Raw genomic sequence first — 25622 nt, 5'->3', positions numbered from 1 at the left:
TTATCAGAATTTTGACACACATATTTAGAGGTGTGCTATGACCTCCATTTTTTCCTCATTCCTCCAAGTTTTGCTGCATGCAATCACATAGGCCGTTCATTACACATTTTGTAGCTTTTGGCAAGATTCAGAAATTGTAAAAATCAGTAGTATGACTAATCAATTAACAACAGATAATTGAGGGGAGCACGTGATCCATATTGCTTTTCTATGATACCACGTACCATTTTTCTCTTTTAACAAGAGTAAAGTCTAATAAAATTGGGCTTTTGGTAGATTTTATTAATGAGATATTCTCCTTATGAACATGCAAATTTTGTACATTATAACCAATGCATCATTATGAAAATTTATACACTATCTACTTTTCTTTATTTATGCAATATTTGTCTTCATATACATATTCATTAAGAATTACACAATAATTAAGGGTCAACTTGCCTCTTTTTCCGTTTCTCACCCCCTCCCCCCTCAAACTTTATGTGTACTGTTTAACAACACTTATCTATAGGGGAACATTCGATGAAAATATAAGTAAACATGACCTTCTAAAAAGCGGCCTTGGAAATGAATGAAAATTAGAGCAATTCTGCATAGTTTAAGCATTTTCGTTGATAAACTGTTCTTTTAGCCGAAATAATCTTGTTTTGAACGACACCAATCTGTATCCATTCCAGATAGAGAGTACTTAAGTGCGCCTGAGATTTAGATTTTTCTCCAGTTGTTTTGAACAAAGCACTTTGACATCCGAGTGAAATCAAACATTTTAACAATGTCTTTGAATGAATTCAATGCCATGAAATTTTCCGAGCCTGAAGTGTTAAGCAATGTGGTTAAAAGCATTTGCATCTCCTGAAGCAAACGGTCAGGTCAATGATGTGTTTTGTTGTTTTCATATGCAAAATCTTCGCTCTACATGTAGTCAAATAATATTCAATTTTCTAATATTTTGTTTAGGGTTCTCCATTCAAAATTCCAGATTGTAAATCGATTACCATGCGGGCGGGGCTCTAAAACAAAAATATATAAAGACACAAATTGTAATTGGTTGGTTTTGTAATGTACATTGTATGTTTAACATTGAAGACAAACAAAAACTACTATTGGTAAAGGTATAAAGAATTGAAATCTTTCTTTTACATTCATAGCTTTGAAATAACTGGCAAAATGGCCGAATTTGATAGAACAGGTTTTTATAGAACAAAGGTTAAGCGAATGAAATGCTTTTTGAAGCATAATGACATCGACATGATATAACGCTAACACCTCGAGTCAGTATTGACAAAAAAGAGTGTTCACGCTATTCAATTAGTTTTATTGACATTTGTCACCTTTGTTAAAAAAATTAAGATTATTAGAAGCTTAAATATCCGTAGAAATGGAAAAATAGTTTTGACTTGAAATTATATTTTTTTTTGCTCCATGATCACGAAAGCGGAAAAAGCGACATTTAGCATGAGCATTCGGCATCACTCGGCTAATTCCTTTGCTAACACCAACAGTTGTAAGACACGAATTGTTTGAGTGTAGCAAACGGTCTGTCAGTAGTTTTTAATTTCTTCCTAAACAGATATCGTTTATTTTCTGATTGAACCATTTTAACAAGAGCTTGGACTTTGGGTAGTTGAGTCAAACGGCAAGGTGACGTAGACCTGTCTATTTCATTGTAGGCCACCCAGCAATGGCTCTTTGAAATCAACAGGAGTTGTCTGGCTTTTGAGCGAAGACTGCGCAATCGCTGTATATATTTCGCTTGAAACCAGCGTCATTTTAACTTGTTTTGACACAAGAAATAGATCGTTACATCCTACTGAAAGTCCAAGGTCTTGTTAAAATGGTTCTAATTTAAATTGCTCCCCAAATTCTCTCATTTCTCTCTTTTCTGTATCTTGTACGATATTTGAAGAAATAGTTGCAGAAACGATTTACTCACATATTTATAACCAAAATCGCGTGTTTAAATCCTCGACTTTGTGACTTCGTCCAAATGTAAATATTAATCTGAACATTCCAGATGAAATAGTTTGTTGCAGGAAATTAACATAAATTTAAATCAATGTTCAATTAATACATGTGTAATGTTAGAAACTGGTAAAGGAAAACTGTACTGATGGCAAAATTTTAGTAAATGTATAAAAACTCAAAACAGATTTTAAGAGATATCTATATCCATAGTCAATGAATGTATATTGAAAGAGGTATCTATTCAAAGTCAATTTATTTATCTCATATGACCTGTATGTAAGAAGTTTTATTTACAGGTGAAAATTAAGTGGAAAATATTTTGTCATGTTGTCAATGTTGTATTTACACCCAATCAGTAAACTCAAAATTCACAACATGACAATCCACAAAAAGAATCCTGTATACCCCAACTGTAGTTCTATTTTTTTCATATCTAGAAAAAAATAAAAATTAATGCTGTTCTTAAGTTTTAGACACTGAACAAGGGAACTTTTCCAACTTTGTACGCAGATTCAATAGAGACAATGACTTAGGAACCTGAATTTTCATTGCTAGTTTTTTGTACACGTTTCTGAAATAACATTGTAATATGATCATTGCTCTTCAAATGTTTTGCTATTAACTTCATCCTATATGTTTTTCCCCTGATATATAAGAAATATCAAATATGTCTGTTTTGTACTGTTTTATTAAAAAAAAATTCGGTTCTATTCTATTTACAAAACTAGATATCGGATATAAATTGATCTGGTTTCCTAAAGACTCAAATTTCATGCGATGTCTGGAGTGTTTTTTAAGCTTTTCTACACTGAGTCATATGATGTTTGGTCTTAGAGAGAAAACAGGTACTCTATTCCCCCCCCCCCAATCCCTTTTCAATGACGGTGGTCGCTAAAAAGCCGTCGATCTTTGTGATGCATTGCGACTGAGCAACACAGAAACTGTAACAGCAACCAGACACGTTAATAGCTGTGAGTTGTTAAAACAAAATGTTAAATGTCAGATGATAAATCGGGATGCCTAACTTACATATCAGGTTAAAGTGCATGCAAGATAACGGTGGCGTATATTACTGGGATAAAAGTGTTTCAGCTGCCTTACTAAAAGAAGAAATCCATGCTTAGTCTCTTGATACTTGAAAATCATAGGGAAAACGTAGTATATCTCCAATTCAAATGTTAATTACTTTGCACAGTAGTTTGTAAAAAAGGAACATTTTTTAATAAATTTGATATTTTAATGATAAAATGATATTGGATTAAAAATATTTATAAAGATGCACAATCTGTGTAAAAATTTTAATTTTTCACTTTGAGAAATATTTCGAGTCTTGTTAAAAATGACTGCTCCTATTATATGAAGTAGATTAAATCGGTACGTACGAGAAATGACCGGGAAGACCGTTTGTACTTACTGGATATTAATTTTTTTTTTCTAATAAAGTTACAAAAAACCATTCTGTTAACTAAAACTCCCCACTTCCTAGAAAAAAAAACAACAATTTGGATCCGTGCCCCTCTAATACGTCCATTGGCTGTAACTTGTACAATGGTCTTCAGTTTTATGGAACTATATAAAATTCTTTCATCTTCATCCCTTATCTTATTATTGTACAGAACAGTCACAGACAAATGATATGTTAAAAAAGAGTTTCAAAGCAACTTTTGCTCAATATCTGCCGTTAATATATGTATGAATGCAATCGAAATTTTTTTAAATTACCCTACACGAAAAGCGAGTGACATACAGGGCTTGTTTCGGTTGTCTTAGGAGTGTGTCTTATGCAGACTTAGAGATTATTTACTGACGTCATTGGAAACCCTGTAATAACCTAAATTTCATTACATATTGGAACTAATTCAACTGTATTATCACGTTCCGGTTATCGAGGGAGTTATCAAGACAAAAAATTACTCTAAAGGTCGGCTTCTACATTTCGTCTCAAATTTTATAATTATTGTGCCCCCGAGTATTAATGACATTATGTTTTTGCTCTGTCTGCAAACTCTTCCATTTTTTTAGCGTTTGGACCTTTTATTACAGATTTTTTTTTCAAAATTGGAATTCAAAAACTATACTTCTTGGCAAAAATATTGAAATCTGCAAGCTTTTAATGAAAATCATCAGTAGTATATTTCAACAAGCCAACGGTACGATTTTTTTCAATTTACAGGACCTGATAAAAAAAAAATAGTATCATTGCATGTACCAAGTAGTCTAAGTTAGTCTAAACTAAACTGCAAGGTACAACATGATTGGACAGAAAGTAATGGAATCAAATCACAACAGCGGTTCAAATACAATGAAAGAAATGATAATTGTAACTAATGTATGTTACGAGTAAAAGAGGTGAATTATTTCCTGATAGTTTTCTCTGCATCTACAGAGAGGAAACTATATTTGGAAGATTACTGCTTTGTTTCAGTCTTCTTCCATGAGAGAGAGAGGGAGAGAGAGAGAGAGAGAGAGAGAGAGAGAGAGAGAGAGAGAGAGAGATTATTGTGCTTTTTGCTATTTTGCTATAGTTGTTTTGGCCAGAAATACGCTTTTTGAGCTTCTTGAATTCTAGGAAAGTAAATGCAGGACCAGGAGCAAATTGGATGTTGATTATCTATACTTTTGCTTCCATTTGCATTCAAAGGACTATATTTAATGAGAGTCAAAACTTGGTCTCCATGATTGAACGTTTTTAAAATTGTTTCATAAACATCTTTAAACGCATTGGCGGATCCAGAGGGGGGGGGGGGGTTCCGGGGGTCGGAACCCCCCCTTTCTCTGGGACATGAATTTTTTTGAAAACTTGTAATGCCTATTTAAAGGCAATTATTACCATATATACTATAAATATTTTAATTATCTCAAATAAATGCTTTTAAAATTGCTCATTTAAAGAATTTCTTATGCGGGTTATGCTATTTTTTTGGAATGCTAGCTACCTTCATACCTGAATCACAAACGAGGTTTTTTTTTGTTTCCAAGAATCGGAAATTACGTTACAAAAATACCGTGTAAGGGGTTTATATGTAAACCATTATGTAAATGCACAACTTTTCAAAACTTTCTTGAATATGATCGCATCTGTACTAGTGCCGGGTGATGTGGCTCGCCCATTACAGAGGTCACATCAAGTTCCCTGGGACGACTATTGTTTGTACTATTGTATTACACACGTACCATCTATTCAGCAGATAAGTTATACCCATTTTTTGTCATATCCTATCATTTAGACCTTAGGCAATCGATAGAAATCAAAATCGATAAATAGTTCAGAATTTAAACATCAAAGACATAAAAAAAATTGACCAAAATATTTATATTTATAATAGCTTGTCGTAATAATTCTGAATCATTTTTTTAGTGTTTCTTTCTATTAAGCATAGACGCACGTTCTCATTGCTGGAGACTTGGATTTTTTTTCTAATGCTAGAAATTGTGCAAATCTTCCTTACCTAACCCAAAACGCTTAATAAATGCAGGGCACCCTGATATTAAAATAGTTATGAAATACATGTAGATATTGACGAGATAACTGTTAATTAATTTACGCACGGTAAACGTTCAAACGGCCTTGTTTATTGACAAATAATGAATTTTGCACGTATTGATTATCATCAGTTGGAACCCCCCCTTTTCCAAATTGCTGGATCCGCCTCTGAAACGAGCACAAATGCTTTGTCAATTATTTGTCTTCCATGTAAATATTTCATTTGTCCAAGCTTTTATTAAACGTCTTTTGATAGAAAAATGCCTCAAAATAACCTGTTTTATACGATAAATAAATAGATAAAAAATGGGGGGTATAACTGTATATCAAATGTCATGTTTCGAAATCGAGGGCATTTGGTTTAAAATGAAAAGTTCATACATGGATATATAAATCTTAAGGTAAGCAGTTAACACTTTGTTCATTTTAAAAAAGAACCCATAAAATAGAGCATTATTCGTCTTGAAATAAACTTTATAGAGACAAAGTGAATTGTTTAGTTGTAAGTTTAGGGATTTTAAAAATTCAAAACCACAGATAGTTTTAAATTCTTTGATTTACAAAACCTTGATAATTAATATAAATCAAGCCATTTTGTCAATCCCTGTGGTTCTTGATACAAGCGTAACAACGTACATCACAAACAAATGAATTATCAAAGACTTGCTGTCCTTAGGGAAATTCTTATTGCGTTTAGTAAATAGGTAGACCCTTTGATGCCAACTCTAGGACTTTTCAATTCTAAAGCACTTTAAACACGTATAAAAATCCGTTTAATCAAAGAGGAGGGAACAACGCTTTTAACATTGCGTCATATTAATTATTAATAAAGCCGAAACTTGGTCCTCGTAATCATCCTACCATGCATTAAACACGTATGCATGCATGTCATTGAGAAAAACTTCATTTAAAATTCTATGTTGAATTTTTAAAGTTTAAAGTTTGAAAACCACAGGGTTGCATTTTAGGTTTTCAAAAAAAAAAAATCCACCTTTCTGTCAAATAAATTACATGCATCATGTTATATTTTCGTCCTTAAAATATTTTCCAAGAAAAATTATAGGCATTTTTTCAAGGCATTTAAAATAACGGCAACTCGACACTGCTTCAGAGCTCCGTAAAAAATAACTTAGAAATCTCACATATTTAATTCAATGCATAGAACATTTCTCTAACTCTTCATCAATGATCAGACTAGTCTGGTTCTGTTTCAGTTAATTTTTCAAGAAATTTAAAAAAAAAGTTAGCATACTGTACTTATCAGTAAAGAACAGTTCACATCAATAGTCCAAGAAGTTCAAGGTTTAAAATTACGAGGGCTCGATACTCGGGACCATTTTTAGACTGTACCAACCTCCTTTATAAGAAGAGCTCGGTATAATGATATTGAAAAATAATGAAATTAAAAGCTAAAGTTTATGAAATTTTTCTGTGATAAATAATATTTTATAGCTTAACAAACCCTATCTGAAATTTTGAAGGTAGATCTGATGGTTAATTTGTTGACAGCCTAGCCTCCTTAGATATGTCACCTCTTTTAACTCAATATTGACCATAGAGACAATGTTTTACCAGGAATTTACGGTTTAATGGACAAAACGTGTGAGTTAGTCGACGTGTTTTGATAGAAAAAAAAACATCTCTAGAAGTGAAAAATGTTGAAACCCCCAAAGTAAAATATTAAAAGTAATGGAGCGAGCGTTGAAATGATTTGAAATAAGAGACTTTAAGATAATTAATTTAAAAACTGTCCCGATGTCAGAGGAACACAATGTGTTTATATCCACAAAAATCATAAAGTTTCGAGGAACAGATAGGTTTTATTACGTATAAGACTCGGCGTTAAGATGAAACCCCCCTTGGAATACGCTTCAATTTGATTATAAAGAGAAAAGGCGCCGACAACTTTGATATAAGGTTGGTGTTAGGGTTATGAGATAGACAGTAGAAGTCTATGGGTCGAGAGATTACATGAAATGAAACAACGATTTCAAAGGGAACGCTATCTATATGATAGATAGTAAATTGTTAATTGATGTATATTAAGATAGAATTAGCTTCATTGATTAAAGATAAATCCACCGGTGGTCTTTCGTTTTGTAAGATATAAGAGTCTGATTTATTAAGAGAAAGATTAAATGCTTGCATTAATTTCTTGCATTCAGCTTTCGAGTAGGTACTTATCACTGCAATAATTTATCATCAACTACCTGTAATGCACAAGTAAACTGGAGATATAAAAAAAATTAGAAGTTTTCAAGATATATGTCAAAGTCGATTTCTCAAAGATTATACTAGCTAAGAAACAAAATAAAAGAAACTATATGAATGATATATTTAACTATACGCGTCAGAATCCACCCGTCCATTCATATATACATTTTAACACATGAAAGGAATTTTCTGTGAGCGATATCTTGATTAAATATCTCGATATCTTATCGTAAAATTTTGACGCAAAGTTAATAAAACGGAAGAAATGTATCATTCAATTCATCTAGTCGTATTGCACCATATAATTGATTCAATTCGTTGTATCTTAAAATATCAATGTCTTGTGCGATGAAAATTCACAACCATAACAACGATAATATGTTGTTGGTGATTACTAGAACTTCAGCGATCAACCGAAAAAGAAAGGGAAAAAATATGAGTTCTCTAATAATTCGCACTCTTAAGTAGAACATTATATAATATTTTCATTGTCTTTCCCATTGAGAAAATATCTCTTGACTAATTTGAAACATTGCTAGACTGACACTTTGGTTTTCTCAAGAGATCGTTGAAGTCAATGCCATTCAAATGTTAACGATTTATGAAGTCCCGATTTTTCTCTTAAAAACAACTGGAAGAAGCGTGATCATTTTCAAATAGAATTTAAAGCTTTAGTCACTTGAATAGCGAAATACTTCTTCAAACGTTCAACACTTAAACTGAATTAAATTTCATTTTAGTTGTCTTTACATCGTGACCTTGCAAAGCTTTTTAATGATAAATACGTTCAGATTTAGTTCTTTGATAATTATATATACTGAATGTTATACACAATTATTGCCTGGCTTTTAGCATAACATGCGTTTTGCATGACGTCCATCCAAGTTTTGCAAAAAGAGGTAAATCCTGAATTGCAAAGCAATTTCCTCTTTTAATTTTTAGGATTATTGAACTCAACCGTTTCAGCAGAAACACAGAAACACTAGCTTTTCTTCAGAAAATTGATGTTTTTATATATTCCTTATTGAATAAGGAAAATTCCGTAACGGTAAAAAACATTTAACAAGATTTCGTTCTTTCCCCCCTCTCGGGTATGAATCCAAATATAATTACAACCAATTGTTCGTTGAGGTTAAAGTCTAATACCAATCTGTTACCAAAAACTGATATCATCGAGTGGATATCAAAACCAGGAGCAATCTGTTTTCCGTTGTATAATTTGAAAGTTTTCTAATCTTAAAAAACAAACGGAATTGTTTTGCAAAGAGAAAGGTCTGCCCTTTTAATGTTCATTACCCCGGGGATCATTTCATTCAACTGATTACTCGATGAATTAATAACTGAACTGTCTAATTGATATTCCAATTGATTTGGCATGGTTAGTGTGAAAAAACCCTCTAAATATTTAAACTGCCGCTAGAAATTAGCAATTATTCTTAGAAATGCCATGTTAAATGGAAACAAAATTGAAAAAAAAGCGAACTTTACCTATTTTACAATTGATAAACAAGTTCTACAACTTATTTTAATATCTTTCGTTGGCACGGATGTTAGGTCAAGGGAATCATTGATGTGGGAGGAAGCCGGGGTGCCCGATGAAAACCAAACGTGTCCAAGCGGGCGACCCCCATACCCTTTCATATGCAACAACTGTCTATTACGGGGATCGAACGGTGAGATTCGAGTGCATTGTCCACTGCGCTAGCCTAAATGGACAGCAAAAGAGCGGAAAACTGGATTTTTTTAAAATTCTTGAAAATTTCTTGATTATGTAATTCAAACATTCTTTTGAATAATTACATGTAATCCACTATCTATCGTTCTGTCATTTTCCTTGAACGCAAGTCTCTATAATTTTCAGAACATGGAAAATACATCTTTTCCTTGCTTTTGGTCGCTGTTTGAAAAATTATAAGATTTATTGTTTAATTTCCGAGCTTACAAACTGTGTTCAATATTTTTTATGGGTAAAAGGTTTGCTTTCAGATGAGAATGATACATGCTCAAGTAAACCTGCCACAAACTGGAATAAATTACAATCTGCAATCATAATTACTGTTCTAAATAATGACGACCAAACCTTATATATCTCAAATATGTGCTGAAATCGTTCGTAATACGATAAGAGAATTTTACTATCTAAGAAGCGAAATGATATACTATAGCTAGTATTCGCGAGTCTTTTGAAAAATAATAAACACTTGCAAAAGCTGTCAAATACTTCGACAGAAGATTAAAGAAATATTCTAAAAATATATTTTTTTAAAAATCATCCGAACCTATATTTTTTTTTTCATTTTGTAAACAATATGTAAATGCTAGTATTACATGTAGCTTTTAATAAACAACAGTGCACAACATATTTTTATCAAGATTCAAGATTAAACGATATTCAATTACTCCATGATGATATAGTAACAAAGTGAATACTTCATCTTCCTGTGACAGGCAGTGATGCCAAGTCTTTAATATAAAAGTTTCAAGATTGAGACATTACCATTCATCAAATCATCATACAGGTTACATTTACATCCTCACAGATAAAACACAACTCTAAAATGCAAGCGAGAGAGCCTTCGAAATGTCAATACTGTATAAATCATTTCCAGATCACTTTTGTAGAATTTGCTGAATGACGTCATTCATATGATAAAACAATCTAAGAAGACACAATCCAACGTATATAAGCATTGAATGTTCGTTGTATAGCAAATACAGATTTAAAAATATATTTTGAAAATCATATTATTTTCTTTTTTCTGTTTGGATGACAACAATTCAGTCATATTATTTCTCTAGAATTGAATCTTTTGGTCAATTCCTTTTTCTTGAATTTTGTTGCATTACGCTTTTATATATGCTTACAGAAGCCCTTTAAGGCCTTTGTACGAAAAATCTTGCGAATAATTTTTAACGTGAGTGAAAACTTAAGTTTTTATTCATTTTGATAAAACATCTTATGAGATTCTTACGTGTTAAATTAAGATTAAAGTAGCGAGTAAAATGTTATAAGATTTTCCCCTAAGACTTTCCTCTCAGATTAACTGTATCAATTAACACTGAATCAGCAATGCTCAGACGTTGTTCAAACAATAATCAAAAAGAACCAACTCCTTTAAGTATACATGTAGTTTCGTTACTTTGATATGCCATGAACGCGATACGACAATGGGGAGGTCGATTTTTACAAATTAATCAAAATGATTCATGTCAACGTTCAACGTCATCGCTGACAGTAATTTCTTTTTTGTCATGTTAAAATGACCTCGACTAACGGCATCGAACAAAATTACCTCACTTGTTTGAAATAAACTCGATTGACAGCTAGTATTGCTCGAAGGAGTGGGTTTTTCTATTTTCAGTCGTTGAGTATATTTGTATACATGTATTTCATATACTTACTCGCTTCTTGTTAAATGTAGCCATTACAAAATCGATATCCGGAAATACTTGATTAATAGCTAAGTTACACTGGTCTAATTACTTATTAGTTGTCACATCAGGTCGCAAATAGCAAGGGGAGGGGATGGAGACGGAAACTGATGAAACCTATTAAATTTTTGGTGATGGACCATTTTCTGTGAATGAAATAATATTTTGTTTAGGCCAAATGCCCCCACCCCTCCCTTTTGAGACAGTCTAAAATTGATATATAAACTTTATAATTTAATAAGATTACATTTAGTTATAGTTGCGATTGACAACATTATTGATTAGTAATCAAGTGAAGGTCTTTGATTAAATGGACATTTTACATGTTTAATTAAATATGTGAAAACTTCAATTTAATCATTTCGTGTTTCCATATCATTATAAAGTTCAATCAATACTGACACGACCAATCAATCAATCAATCAATCAATCAATCAATCAATCAATCAATCAATCAATCAATCAATCAATCAATCAATCACAGATCGTTTTAGTTGTTGCTTTACGTCCCGTTCAGACGTTAACTGACCAATTTTTAATAAAAATTCAGTCATCGATAAAAAAACTTAGAACCTCTGATAAAGTAGGGTACTGTAGATTCCTTATTTTACGCGAGTACTTAATTCCGCGATTCAACGGTTTTCAAAAAAATCGCGAGAACATAAAATCGAGAATGACGAAATTTTATCATAGTTTCATGTAGTTTACATATGGCAAAACATAAAAAGCGAGATTTTAAAGTTCGCAAGACGGGCTTCTCGCAATTTTACGTGGATATTAATTTCTGGCGTTTAATTAGGAATTTACAATATTGTTCATATCATTATGACCTCGATATGTTGCTGACATGTTGGTGCTACGGCCTTTATAGTAAAATCATGGGATTAACATTTGTTTTTGACAATAAATATGTATAGAATGTGGATAAGACTTAATCTACGCATATGCACATAAACTGCACACGATGTGTTTGCAGTAATCCAAATATAATGTATTGAGAAGAGAAATTTGCATAACTTTTTGCGAGGTTCAAAATGAACCGGGGATAATGGCACAACGATATCGACATTAGAATAAATATATAATGTAATTCACCAACTTATTATTGAGAATATTTGACCGGTTTGGTCACAGTGCAGACACATATGACCAGGGCTATTATTTCTATTATATACGATACATGATTTTAACAATTGATAGAGTTTGGATAAGGGTTTTCCATGAATCAAATAATCTACTGCATTTCAACTGCCTTCCGTGTGAAACATCGAAACTTCTAAACCATTGTGAGCATCTCTGCATTCATATCTACACCAGACATACAAATAGAAGGCAAAATTAATCAAGGGCACTCGTCTTGCCTTTTGCCAAGCATGTCCTCCAATCTTCGTGGCATTCTTAAAGTGAGAGAACCGTGTAACGAAATCAACCTTAATCAAAATTCGTATTCGTCTGTATCTTATGCAAGATGGACATAAATAATTGCGGAAACTGATTCGATAAAACCTGACATTGTTGATAAATTAAAGCCGTGGCTGTTTGTGAAACACCCTACCGAGAGGGGAGCAACAGCGACTTAATTACCGATTATTTTGATGTATCGCACATCCTCGAGAGCTCACTCAATCAAAAACGGTCTTCTGTCTCCAAGTATACCGAAACTAAACGTCCTCCAGAGAAACAATAGATATTGGTCGTAACAAAAAACGTGAATTTCGAGCAAGAGAAGCCAGTTCTTCTTGATATCTGCGGTTGCCTGTTAGATGGAACTTTGGAGCCTGCTATAAGACTACCAGAGTATAAATGTATTAAGAGATCTAATGGGAGCTGTACCGTAGTGAGAAGTTGACGCATGTAATTTAATCAGGATTGACAAACGGGTGTCAAGTGGGCGACGTCAAGTTGAACAGAAAATAAAAGACAGAAAATAAATAGAAACTTTCAGTCGAGGACTTAATTTGAGAAGTGTTTTATGTTTAGGACAAGTTTGACGTGTCAGGGAGAATTTTATTCATCAGCGTGAGTACGTCTTCAGGTATGTAGAATTTGAGTATTCGACATCATGTGCTTTTGGTTGGTAATTCAAACCAATTACTTTATAGTTCTGTCAATAACACCCCAACACTTTTTTAAAATTATGACTTATGGTTATGATATGCTTCATAATACAATAATTAATTAAATGTTCTCATATATTTGTAGAACGATGCTCTCAGAAAATTTTGAAAAAAAATGTTTTGATACTGACATTATATAGGGTTATGAGTCATTACTGAAATTTTATTTAACAGCATCAAATTGAATTTATCTTCATCATGTTGAAAACCGAAAGGATCAAGTGTCTTTGCTGAAACTTTACAGAGAAATACACCTTTAATGGAAATGAATGAACAAAGTTAATTTTAGACTACCTGGAAACGGATGAAATCGAAATCAATTTTCATAATTAAACCCGGCTCTATATTTCACCAATTAACGAGATTGAATTTCGAAATTTTTCCAGTTTTCAGTTTATGAATTATGTATACAGTTAACTGATATTATAAAAAAAGAATTAATTAATAACATATAGTTTAAATGTTTTCACGTTAAAAAAACGTTTTTGTTTTCCCCGGAGAATCACCAAATTGACGATTCCAGTCGAAGTCTTTGACTGTCCGTGAAATGCTTTCTTAATCGCGTGCAAGGCATGTTGTCTCCTTTCATTGAGAGTTTCGTAGAACCGTAAGTTCAGGACGTGTTCCCAAGGGAAAACAAATGGGAAAGACACTTCGATAGTCTCTGTGTAGAGCGGAAATTCCTGGAAAAAGTCTGAAAGAATTCTACGTATAACGTAGACGATAGTTCATATTTAATAGAATATATTGTAGGTTTGTCGAGAAAATGACCAATAAATTCTAATTTCCCATTCAGTTTTGATTAGACTAAGATTAATATATGTTCAGCGATAAGTTTTTATTATCTACTAGTTTTACTATAATTACCTACACTTTATAAGAAACAAAGGGGTTTTAATGTATTTACAAGAGACGTAAAAATTTCGAGGTTTGATTTAATGTTTTGATGAATCAGAAGCTTATTGAATGATACTCAATAATTGACTGAAATAATCACAAAACTGAGAATAAAGTTCTAATACAATGTCGAACCGGAGTTATTACACAGTTATTAATGTCATTTTGTATACTATGAAATAACAAGCCGAGTCGCCGATATAATACATGTAGCTTGTCATCTCGTAACCGCCCTGACCAGTTAATTCAAACTTTTAGGCTTTAAAATGTTCTTAAAAGATTAAAATATCCTCCTTTAAAGTGCATCCATATGAAGACTTAATTGGCAACCATTTAACCTCGCCTCCACCTTTTGATCTCCAAGTATCTATTTTAGCGCACGCATCATACAGGGAAAGAATTCACCGGTTACAACAATATTTGGATAGGAGAAAGAATACTCTAGTTCAACACACAAAATCGGGAGAAATAATAGAGATCATTGTCAATATGATCTTAGGCTAATCACAAGAAGCTTTATGTGACAGACAGGCTTAAGAATTGCCAATAGACCAAGAAACAAGCCTATGATATGATTGTATGCTCGGAGTCCTTTCCGTGTAAATGAAAAACATATTGTTTAGCGAATAATATAAGATTAGAAAGGTGTAATGTAAGATTTCGTATATAGGTGGTTATTTTTCACATGTTCAGGTTATAAAAGTGATTCTGTCATAATAAGTTTTATAGTTACATTAAAAACTACAAACTAGTACATTGTATGTATATCTTTATGCGTAAGCTGAAATCTTATGCACGTCTAATATATATGATGATAACTTCTTATTTCTTCCTTTCTCTCGTTTTTGTTGTGTCCTTGATAGGTATCCCTTTTCTGTATATCTTTGCCGACTATCCAGTGTTACGATGTTTTATTCAGTTAAGCCAGAACAAGTATCACTAGTGGAAAAGCAGGACTTGACAACTGTTATAAGCAATAAAACATCATTCTTTAACTTATCTGGCAAAGTCAATTTCAGAACCATGATATATAGCCAGTAAACCTGGCCACATTGTAGAACAGTCCTCGGGGTAAAGTATTTATTATTTCATGTCATCTTGTTTTAATGCAATTCTGCGCGCGTTATCTTTGACAAATCCGATTCATTCAGTTTTATAACCCTTCACAGATATGCGGGGTGATGATGTATCTGAAAATTTCAAGATTCAATTATTGTTTGATAGAAACAACAGATCCATTTCACTTTTTATTGTGTTATAAAATGGAGAGGTTCAAATCTAGTATCGTAAATGACGCAAGAACACTCTGGAGGGGAAAAGAATTTGGCAAATCCAGGGCGCTGTTCAGAAAACAAGTGCACTGGTTATCAGAAATCTTTAAGTAAAATTATTTGAAGGTTTTTTTTATTTCCATTGATTTGATTTTTATCGATCCGACCTATTTTAACTTCTTATGTAACGCAAAAAAATTCGACCCCGGACTTTCAAACACCAGTGGATGTGTCGACATCAATTTAAAAGAAGCATGACTCTTGCCAGATAAAGAATAGAATTTGTTTAGTATTACGATCACACGTCGTTTTTACTTTCCTCAGATTCAGGAATACAAATCACCCTCTGCTATGTAGATCAAAGTTTACATAGATTAAATTCATGTTCTTTAAATCTTAAAAAACGTGGTTCCTGTATTGGTTATCGCAAGATGAGTTAGTTCTTAAGGAGTTTGAAAACGAAAAGGAGGAAACTAAATGAACTTTAAGTCAACACATTGTGTAAACAGTCCCCGAAACATGCTTCCATCGCAATAATCATTTCGTTAAAATATTGCACGTATATATGATGTATATACAATTCTTTGAAAAAAAAAATGATAGAAGGAACGAGCTCTTACCAAAAGTGCAATGTTAGAAATTAAAACAACTTAAAAGCTTAAATGTTTAAAAAAGCGAAGACCAGCTTCGCATTAAGTTAAACCAAAATAGTATTTGTCAACTTTGGGAATTTACTTATCAATTTCTAATTTTATATGATATGTGTAGAGTAAATAATATTATATTGGAGTATCATGAAGATTTAATAAAAAAAAAAGTTGAACAGCAAAATAAATGGAAAAAAAGTCAGAGAGCCTGTCAGTACTATCGGTACTTTGATTCTAGATATTTTTAGATGCATCAGCAGTCAAAATCAAAAAAAAAAACCACCCATCAGACTGATTAACAGCCGCAAAGTAAATCATCAAGGAACCACCAAAAAGTAGTAAAATATATTAACTTTTTCGATTCACAAGTCATTGATTTTTAAAAAATAAGTTATATATTCTTTTGCAAAGACCAAACCTTTTAATTTTAATTTTAAGATATAAAAAACTTTTAATTCTTCTATCAATTTACGCAGTTTGGGAAGTATGGTAGAGTAATACCGATAACAAGGATAATCAATGAAGAATTATAAATATTAATATTGATTCTTTTTATTTTTTTCGGGGGTTAACTCAATGAGAATATGAAATAAAAAAACCCCCCAAAAAACAAAAACAAAAACGGTACATGTATATGTAAAATTAAAGTTAAATCTGCCCTGAGAATGATAACATTTCATTGAGAAAGTTTTCAAACAAAATGAAAAGATTGAAATCTAGATTTTTTCTCTTGTTGGCAAATGACCATGTGTTTATGTGCAGATAGGGTAAAAACATGGAAAATCTCCCCATCTTGTATCGTAAACTGGGTGTTCCCCAAAGGGCAGATGGTGTGATGGGAAAAACAATATGTTTGTTGATCAGATACACAAAAGCAGCTTAGATTTTAGAAATAGATATTTATTTTGTTCTTACAACTCGACAAATTAAATGGTAGATTGAAAAATGTGACGTAATCCAGTTCTTATGCTATTGCAACTTTATTCCGCCAGGGGGCGACATCTTATCGACAATATAGCCTTATTTTGCATCCGGATTCATTGCCTGGCAAATACAATTCGTTTAATTTCTAAATTCACAGCAAAAATTTTCTAATTTTCTAAGTTGTGGATGTACGTTATGAATGGTCGTTTTAAGTTGTAAGATGTTAATTCACAAATTCTATTGGAAAGTTCTGCCTCGGATAACAATTGAGTTATCGATACACTGTGGGGCGAATTGTCGTGTTTAAGTTTAAGGCCACAGCATCTCCCGAGGGACATGTTGTTGTTCATTCACGAGACAGAATATCATTAAGAATGGATCATTATACGGAAAAGTAAACGTTAAACTAATGGCAGCAAAACGTTTGTAATCAAATCTTATTTCTTATGACACCTAATCATTTTCCCGTTTAAAATAAATCGGTAATATGTATAACTCAATTAATTTATTTTCTGAAATAATGAATTGCACAAACAATAAGATAGATAAGTATATATGAAATGCTGCCATCAATGCAGGGGTCGGTCAGCTCTGTGTAGTTAATCGACTAGGATAATTGCATTTAAAATAGTTCGGCTTTACTCCATTACTTGAAATTCCGGGGTTTTTAATCATTATTGCAACGGCTAATTTTTGTAAGGAGTCTTAAACATCTAAATAAAAAATTCGTTTGTACTTTAAAAACATAACTATAAAGGTATCGTAGAAAGTGCTCTGTATATAGAAAACTTTGCAGTTTTCATTTTTATTTAATTGTTTGAAATAGTTCAGAATGGGAAAATTAATACATGTACCAAGTAATTCTTGTTTGAAACAATGCATTTATTTTGATTTATTATATTAAGTTTTTAGCGAGAACATAGGAGAAATCTCAGAAACAGCATTGCATAACATGCACTTTTGATTTAAAAATACGATTTAATACCATAAGCACGTCTTGTCTTAATCAATAAGATGCCTTTAAATTGCAATTAACTACAGCATTTCAAAAGCATATTAACTAATTATCCAGAGTTTTGACCTGATGTTAATTTTTTAGACGGTTAGGCACAGAAGAATCTGTAACAGGAAGTTGTTACATCAGAGTATTAAACAAAACCAACGGAAATTAGAAGTGACAACGGAAACAAGATAGTAATAACTGACTTTTCTGAATGAAGAATCTTTGAGTTAGTTCCCGACAAGCCAGACACTTGTTGCCTGGAACCGGTAAAAAGAACATTTCCGCGTAAAGCTATATTAAATTGTTAACATATTCAATGTACATACATATATTATACATGTGTGCCTTGAATACTGTAAGTCATTTTTTTAATTCCGCGGTGTTAAATTTTCATGATATCTCAAAACGTACCAATCGCAATGGTTTTAATTTCACGCTCCAAGAAAACAAGTTGATCAAGGTATAAGCATTAACACGATTAAAAATCTTTTGTTAATATTTACGATTGGTTTAATTTTTGCGGAAAAACGATAAATCGCGAACATAGTGAAATTAAAACCATATTTATTGAATATGAATACATGTATTTAGTAAATTAAAATCGTTATACAATTGATCTTCAAGGCAGATCTGTGCATAATGTAGGCATAATATTTAAAATATCTTATCGCTACAAATGTTTGCAGCAAGTATTTACTTTTTTAATATACTAAGTGTATTCTTAACCAAAAAAAATATACTAATGAGAAAATGGAAACATTATTTTAGTAACTACGTGTATGAAGCATTTAAGACTTTTAGATTTGCTGTTGATAAATGTATGGTATTGGTATCTAATCAAACACGTTCAATATTATAGGACTTTGGAACATTTCATTGTTTTTAGAATAAAAAATATCTATAAAAAAGAGAAAACACTCTGATGAATAAATTCTTCAAAAACATGTCAGAATAGCATTTTCTTTACATTTTCAATTTTTTAAAAGAGGTTGAAATCTTTCTCGCAACAGTTTACGGTCATATGAACATTGTTTTTTTCGGACATCAATACATTCATAATTATCATAGTTGTAGTGTCTGGTCTGTAATGTTTCTCAGGTAGTAAGCTAGTATAGTGCAGACTTTAAAATTAAATGAATTACAAAAAGACCACGTGCACACTGTAGTACTTGAATTAACTGTTGATTACTTATCGCAACCTTTCACAAGTGGGAAATTAAGGAAGATATTTGCAAATTAAAAACGGAATTTGACGACATTTCGACCGCGACTACCCTCTTGTATTGACATGCCAGTAGGCGTTGCTCTTCTTTATTTAGTCGGTTTCATTACAGAACGAGATTTCATTTTTGTTCAATCCCTGGACACTGGTGTCTTCAAAATGATTTAATTATCTTACATGCACAGCTTTAATATACGCCCTGGAGATAAGCTTTATCATATTAAATATGAAATAAAAGAGCATCATATATTGTCTGATCGGGTGTCGATGCAACACAAGGTCTCGTCACAGCCGTATGTCTTTAAATGTCTGGAGCAGTAGTAAGCTTTAGCCATAACGTGAAATTCATAGGCAATAACAGTCGCATCAATATTTTGCAGAGCATGCAAGTGACAACGATCGAGAACGTCATCCTTGCGTTTGTTCTGTTTACAATGACGGTTGCAGGTCAAATACGAGCGAGGAGAAGGTTTTGCGAGTAAGTATAACATTTGTCTATTGGAGTTACACTTACTAACAAAAGTTAATGCGACTCTGGCAAACAGGTATTTTCAGAAAAAGTAAGTTTATCTTGTGGAAAAAACCCGTTACAAGACCACAGGTTCGTATCTTATACATTGTAAGTGCGGGTGGTCATTTCCAAAATTTGATCTTAAAGTTTTTCAGTTTAGAATGAAAATTTTTTAATGAAATATAGAAGACATCTTCATCACTATTTCATTATTTTTAAAGTACTGGTCAATTAAAATTTGATCTATTAGCCTGCCGGAATAGACAACATTATAGCTTACATGTAGATTTAAAACTATCCACTAGAATGTTATTCTGATTATCAGTTAATCAATATATGAGTGTTTCTTTTTCAAGAAAAAATTATATACAATTTCATTTTCTTTTATACATGTAGTTTGTTTTAAGTAGTTTAGAATTTTAATTTTTAAAAATCTTGTTTTTATATACAACATTGCGAAAGATAGCAGGTTAACGCGACTCTATTTGTAAATTCTCATTCGCCTGGGGTGGGGGTGGGTGTGGGTGTGGGGGCTTGATCTCCCTTTAATACTAGTAACTATGGGAAATTTATTTACAAATATCTATGTCGGATTTTCATCGAAACCTGTAGAACACGTAAAACAATATCTCAGAAATGAATTGGGGATGCCGGTATCGATCATCTATTGCTTATGCAATTCTCATAACACTCTTATTGAACGGCATATTTTTTTTTCCTGAAAATAAAGATATGGAGAGATTTCTTTATGAGATGATAAAAAAAGTTAATGCAAGAAAAACATCGCGTATCGTAAATCTGAACCAAATCGACAAAAACAGAAGTGCAGTTTGTATGGGAATTCTTCATCAGATCATTTGACTGCCAAACAATTGAAGTGTGTAGCAACAGGTTAAAAATGTTTGAACAAGGAGCTGTTGGTAAAATCATGTTTGAAATTTTATTCCTAAAACAATTAAAATGAACAATTCTTGTGAAATTATGTTTTTGAAGAATAGAATAAAGTTCATTTTTCTTAGCAGATAATGAGTTAGGATGAATTAGCTATGTTAATTATAATTTTGCAATCGAATTATACAAGTCAACGTAGCTAACATATATAGTATATATTTGTAAGCTGCACAATATACAAAAAATCCAATATTATAGAACGTTTTAAAAGAATTGCAGCTTTTATGTGTAAAATGACAAACATCTACTTCTTTCAGACGAAATTAAAATGATTTCTTGAAATTTTCTTTCTGACTCGATGAGAAAGGAAGAAACCATTCATGATGAGTCCCTCAAGTAATATTAAGTGAAACCGCGGAACCTCGAAAAATAATTTTTTCACAAAACATTCACTAAGATATTATTCTCTAGAGGAATTAAAATCTAAGCTATCAATCAAATTGTAATACTTCGGAGACAGAAATTAAATCTATAACTCTGATGTAAAATATCAGAACTGACTTTTTTTCTTTAAACAAACACGTTCAGTCTGGGCATATTTGAGGATAGATCTATTTATTACTACATGTAAATTTCAGAACAGATACATTATTTTTTTTTAATCCCCCACAACTGTGTGCTTATGTCAGTAAATACTGTTATGCCTTTCAAAGCATTCATCTCTGAGATCGAATACTGATCATAGGAAATGTTCAGGGTCGTTTCACATTTTGTTACTAACATTTAAGGATGAATTAAAACATTTATAGAAGAACACGATATCGGATTAGTCTTAATACAGTGTAAATGAACGTGTTTATCTTCTTATGTTTCAAGAATATTCACTTTTTTGTTACAAACATACTATGTATAACCAAAAAAAATTACATAATTATTTGTTTTTTATATACAGTAAAACACGGTTATAGCGAACACGTTTATAATGAATTGACGCTTACAGCGAAGTGAATTTCATCCCCCAAGTCTCTATTTCATGTTGTAAACTTGACGGATATAACGAATTACGCTTATAACGAAGTTAAATTTGCCGTCCCTGGGACTTCGTTATAAGCGTGTTTTACTGTAGTACTACAAACACGTTCGTTTTATACATATCAGGCTCATAAATTTTCCATTGAATACTTATATATTTGGTTTATGCATTACAAACATATTTGTTGTCATAAATAACGTATATATTCGTTTTATACAATACAAACATTTTTATATTCGTATATATAAACAAAATAATTAATATACAATTATTTAATGCTTGAGCAGTCAATAGACCAGAATGTTTTTCCCGAGGTGCAGGGAACAGCTCAGTATGATCTATTGCCCGAGGCCAACGGATAAAACGAATATACACGTTATTAATGCAATACACAGAAATACATCTAAGATTACCAATCTTAATCAATTTTTTCTTCGGGAACAAATAATTAAGAACTTCACTATCCAACAACCAAGCCCCTGTGCACAAAACCTGTTGCATGCATTACAACATCTCAATTTAATATTAGTTTACACAAAGAAGGGGGAGTCTTCAACCCATTAGATTTTAGATAGTCTTTTACCTTATATAAAGCTTTAGATTATATGATACTCCATTTTTGATAACATTGAATTTGGTTTCAGTAAGTATTAAAATAGCGTCTATGTAAAGGAATATACATTCCCTGAGAACTATCGAAAGGATGTAACATTAACATGCTCGCGTTCTGAAATACGTTGCCGGTCCAATAGATCGCAGTCTATTGACCGGCGGTCTAATAGATCGCAGTCTATTGACCGGCAGTTCAAAATAGACGCAAATATTTAATTTGTAATAAAACAACAAAATCCCTTTGATAAGGTAAATAATATTTTATTCAACCATTACATTGTTTTCAGAATCACCAAAACAAAATTGATCAAAGTAAAAATTCTGGTAAATAAGAAATATACTGAATTATATATTACTAACATGTTGGTATTCAACCAAATGTATATCATAGATATGTTCGTTTCCAATCTTTAATATATAACGAACTTTTTATTACGTTCCTTCAGAACATACCCGTTCGCACGTCGATGTTTGGGGGTAGCAGCCAAGAGAGACGTCACAAGTCTGCAGACCGAGAATAGCCGGGAACAGAGATTGTTGGAAATCGAAAACATGTAAGTTCTTTATGACAAATTATTGTATACAGGGTAATTTTCGCCACGTGTTTTTCCCGCCATTTTAAATCTGCAAACCGTTTTGCTCCATCTTATATTTGCCCAAACACAGTTGTGTAAAGAGAAAGATAATTTGAGACATTTGAATTCGCGCAGTCGTATTTGACCAATGACAACGCGGACAAAAGTACATGTAGTTATTCGGAAACTCAACCCTCTTTTAAGTTTCGTCTATTACCCTGTGTTCATGTATGTATAAATGTATAATAATATTTATATAGCAATCTCTCCAAGGGTCGCGTGTTGTTTTAACTTTAATTCTGCTTTCTAGGCTTGAAAACGAAAGGTTTCCAGAAAGAACAGAATCCCCCGAGACCTTGTTCCCAACCACTTACGTAAAAAGATCACCTGTCAGTTTACTTGAACAGATTCTCAACAACAGGCGGCGATTCGGATTAAAAAGACAGGTGGGAAAAACTTTTATTCTCTTAAAAGTCGGGTTCATGTGATATATGATCTTCAGTCGGCCAGCGGGTGGGATATATTTCTCCCTCAATTCTTTGCTTTGTGAACTACATTTTTTTTTCTTTCTTTTGTTATCCAAATTTCACGCCCCTTTAAAATGAACTACGAAATCCAATTTTATTCTCTCGCAGGATTTGCATTTTTATCAAATAAAGTGATATAAGTAAATGATAATTTTAGGTTTTTTTGCAATGTATATAGTGTAATAAAGATATATTTTTCTTTTCAGGATGAATTTTCAATATCATTAAAAGGTATTTCGGAAGATGACAGCGATTTCCCGGACGGGTTTTGATTTTTACTTTTCGACTGACTGATGTCTTCTGCTTCTTGTTTTTGACGGAACTTATATCTCTGCCATTTACTAAAACATCACAGTATGTTGGAATCGAATCAGTGTTTTTATTTATTGCTCCTCGGAATATAAATTCCCGTTCTGTGAAAATTCGAACTCAATTAATATTTATTAACATTATAGCCTAAATTATAATATATATTTGTTTTTGTTATAGTTGTTTTTAGAGTTAAATTTATTTTGGAAATAAAACTGTAAAAATGTCTACACTATTTGTTAGAACAGCCAGCCATCAATTTGAAATTATGAAATATATTTTATATACTCTGCATGACATCACTGTTATTTGTACGTCGTACGATGACACCAAAACCTCACGATTTCTGTTAGAGAATAATTTTAAAATAAGTAATACGTGGTTGAACATTCTCTAATACTGTTAGAATGATGAGATTGTCATTATAATTTATATTTAAAACGATCTTTTATCGTTGTTACACGCTCTGAATACCCAATATCTAAATTAAGAAGGACTGTTACTGTATCTGATAGCGGTGCTAATACTCACTGGTCGCTGAACTTGTCATTCTAATATAATTGCAATTATTGGTATATAAGGATTTCATTTATTCAGAGGGTATAAAAATTCCAATTATAAGAATGACAAACCACCAAATGTAATATTAAAACAAGTATTCACTGCCAAATAACTAGGTCAATGACCTTTTTTTATGCGGCTCATGATTTCAATATGTACTGCTTAAATTAAGATAATTCTGTATAAGTCAAAGCTTAGATCGTAACTGGTCCGAAATTTACACGTTTTCCAGAAGAAAATTTTGGGAGTTTGTTTGTTGAGAGAAGTATATGAAGGCTATTTCTACCTGTCCACTTCTCTTAAAAGAATAATTACCGTTCCAGTGTATCTGCCTTCAATGCTTATTTCTTGCACCATTTTTCATTGAACATCAATGCCGAAACCTTCTACATCGCTCATGTGAAGATCCATAAATAGCAAATTAATTTTGTTGCATTTGGCACATCATTTTCCATTCAAAACATATCGGAGGCAATCTCAGTCAACTGAAGGTGTATCGCATCAGTTATTCTTGATCGAATTATGAGACAAATAGCGTTAACTGTAACGACGACGATGTCGTACTGTCATGTTGGAAATTTTGAATTTATTGGGTGGCAGTAAATACAAAATTTACAACATGACAACTGTTGTAAACTTTGTATTTACTTCCCCGGTACCTTTAAAATTTACAACGTGACAGTTGATGCAATCTGTCTGCTACACTGCAACACCAGGTCAAAAAAAAGTTTTCCAAATTTTGCACGCATATTTACTTGCTTTTTCACCCTTCTATTAAATGCAAGTATTTAAGTAATTGTACCTTTTTATTTCATGGTATAAAAATAATAACATATGGGTATTTTGTCTTTAAAATGTATCAGTAAAATGATAATAATATTTTTAAAATATGCCACTATATAGGAATAAATCGGACGGAACCAGTTTCAAGTAACCGTTTGGCACTTCTGCATTCGATTGCTATCCTTATTATAAATAGGCTTGAGTCTGAATTCACGTCACTTGTTTTTATAAGAAATGAAATTGAAGCCCTTATATTACATATGAGTTTTTTTTCTCTCCAATGTTCTCCAATTTAATTGATATTGTTTTTTGTTAATAAAAAAAATTGAGCCTCGAGAAGGTGTGGTACTTAACACACGTAATTATCTGGTAGTTGCAAGGCATCTCCGATGCACGTGTTTGTAAGATAATGTGGGTGCAGTCATATCTTCTTCGACTTTAATCAGTGTAAATTGGTTATAGCAAGAGGGCATGTTTGTAGATACACGAATATTGGAATTAAGTGTTTACGAAACGTACAGCATATGTCCCCTTTTAGAGAAACTAAGGAGCTTTCCGGAGAAAAAACCACCAGACGCACCTGTGAGTGTTCAAAGGACAAAATGCAAATAGAAATAATTTTGTTTACATCTCGACACAATGAT

The 25622-nt window shown here is 32.2% G+C and overlaps 1 protein-coding gene across 1 annotated transcript; it reads left to right on the top strand.

The window, feature by feature from the left end:
- The first annotated feature begins 12698 nt into the window (after nucleotides 1-12698).
- Nucleotides 12699-23862, top strand: LOC128192119 (uncharacterized). Its single transcript, XM_052864614.1, has 5 exons — nucleotides 12699-13130; nucleotides 19557-19654; nucleotides 22670-22777; nucleotides 23109-23244; nucleotides 23532-23862. The coding sequence occupies exons 2-5, from the start codon at nucleotides 19560-19562 to the stop codon at nucleotides 23595-23597; spliced, it is 405 nt and encodes a 134-aa protein (XP_052720574.1). The 5' UTR covers nucleotides 12699-13130; nucleotides 19557-19559; the 3' UTR covers nucleotides 23598-23862.
- The last annotated feature ends 1760 nt before the right edge of the window (nucleotides 23863-25622 follow it).

This window comes from Crassostrea angulata, chromosome 1, assembly GCF_025612915.1.
Source record: "Crassostrea angulata isolate pt1a10 chromosome 1, ASM2561291v2, whole genome shotgun sequence".
Taxonomy (NCBI): Eukaryota; Metazoa; Mollusca; class Bivalvia; order Ostreida; family Ostreidae; genus Magallana; species Magallana angulata.
This window is presented reverse-complemented; position numbering and strand designations above follow the sequence as displayed.

Excerpts from the sequence above, each read along its gene's own strand:
- LOC128192119 (XM_052864614.1), top strand. The coding sequence starts at position 19,560 with ATGCAAGTGACAACGATCGAGAACGTCATCCTTGCGTTTGTTCTGTTT. Across the intron at positions 19,655-22,669 it reads GCGAGGAGAAGGTTTTGCGA|AACATACCCGTTCGCACGTC; the intron begins GTAAGTATAACA and ends ACGTTCCTTCAG. Across the intron at positions 23,245-23,531 it reads GATTCGGATTAAAAAGACAG|GATGAATTTTCAATATCATT; the intron begins GTGGGAAAAACT and ends TTTTCTTTTCAG.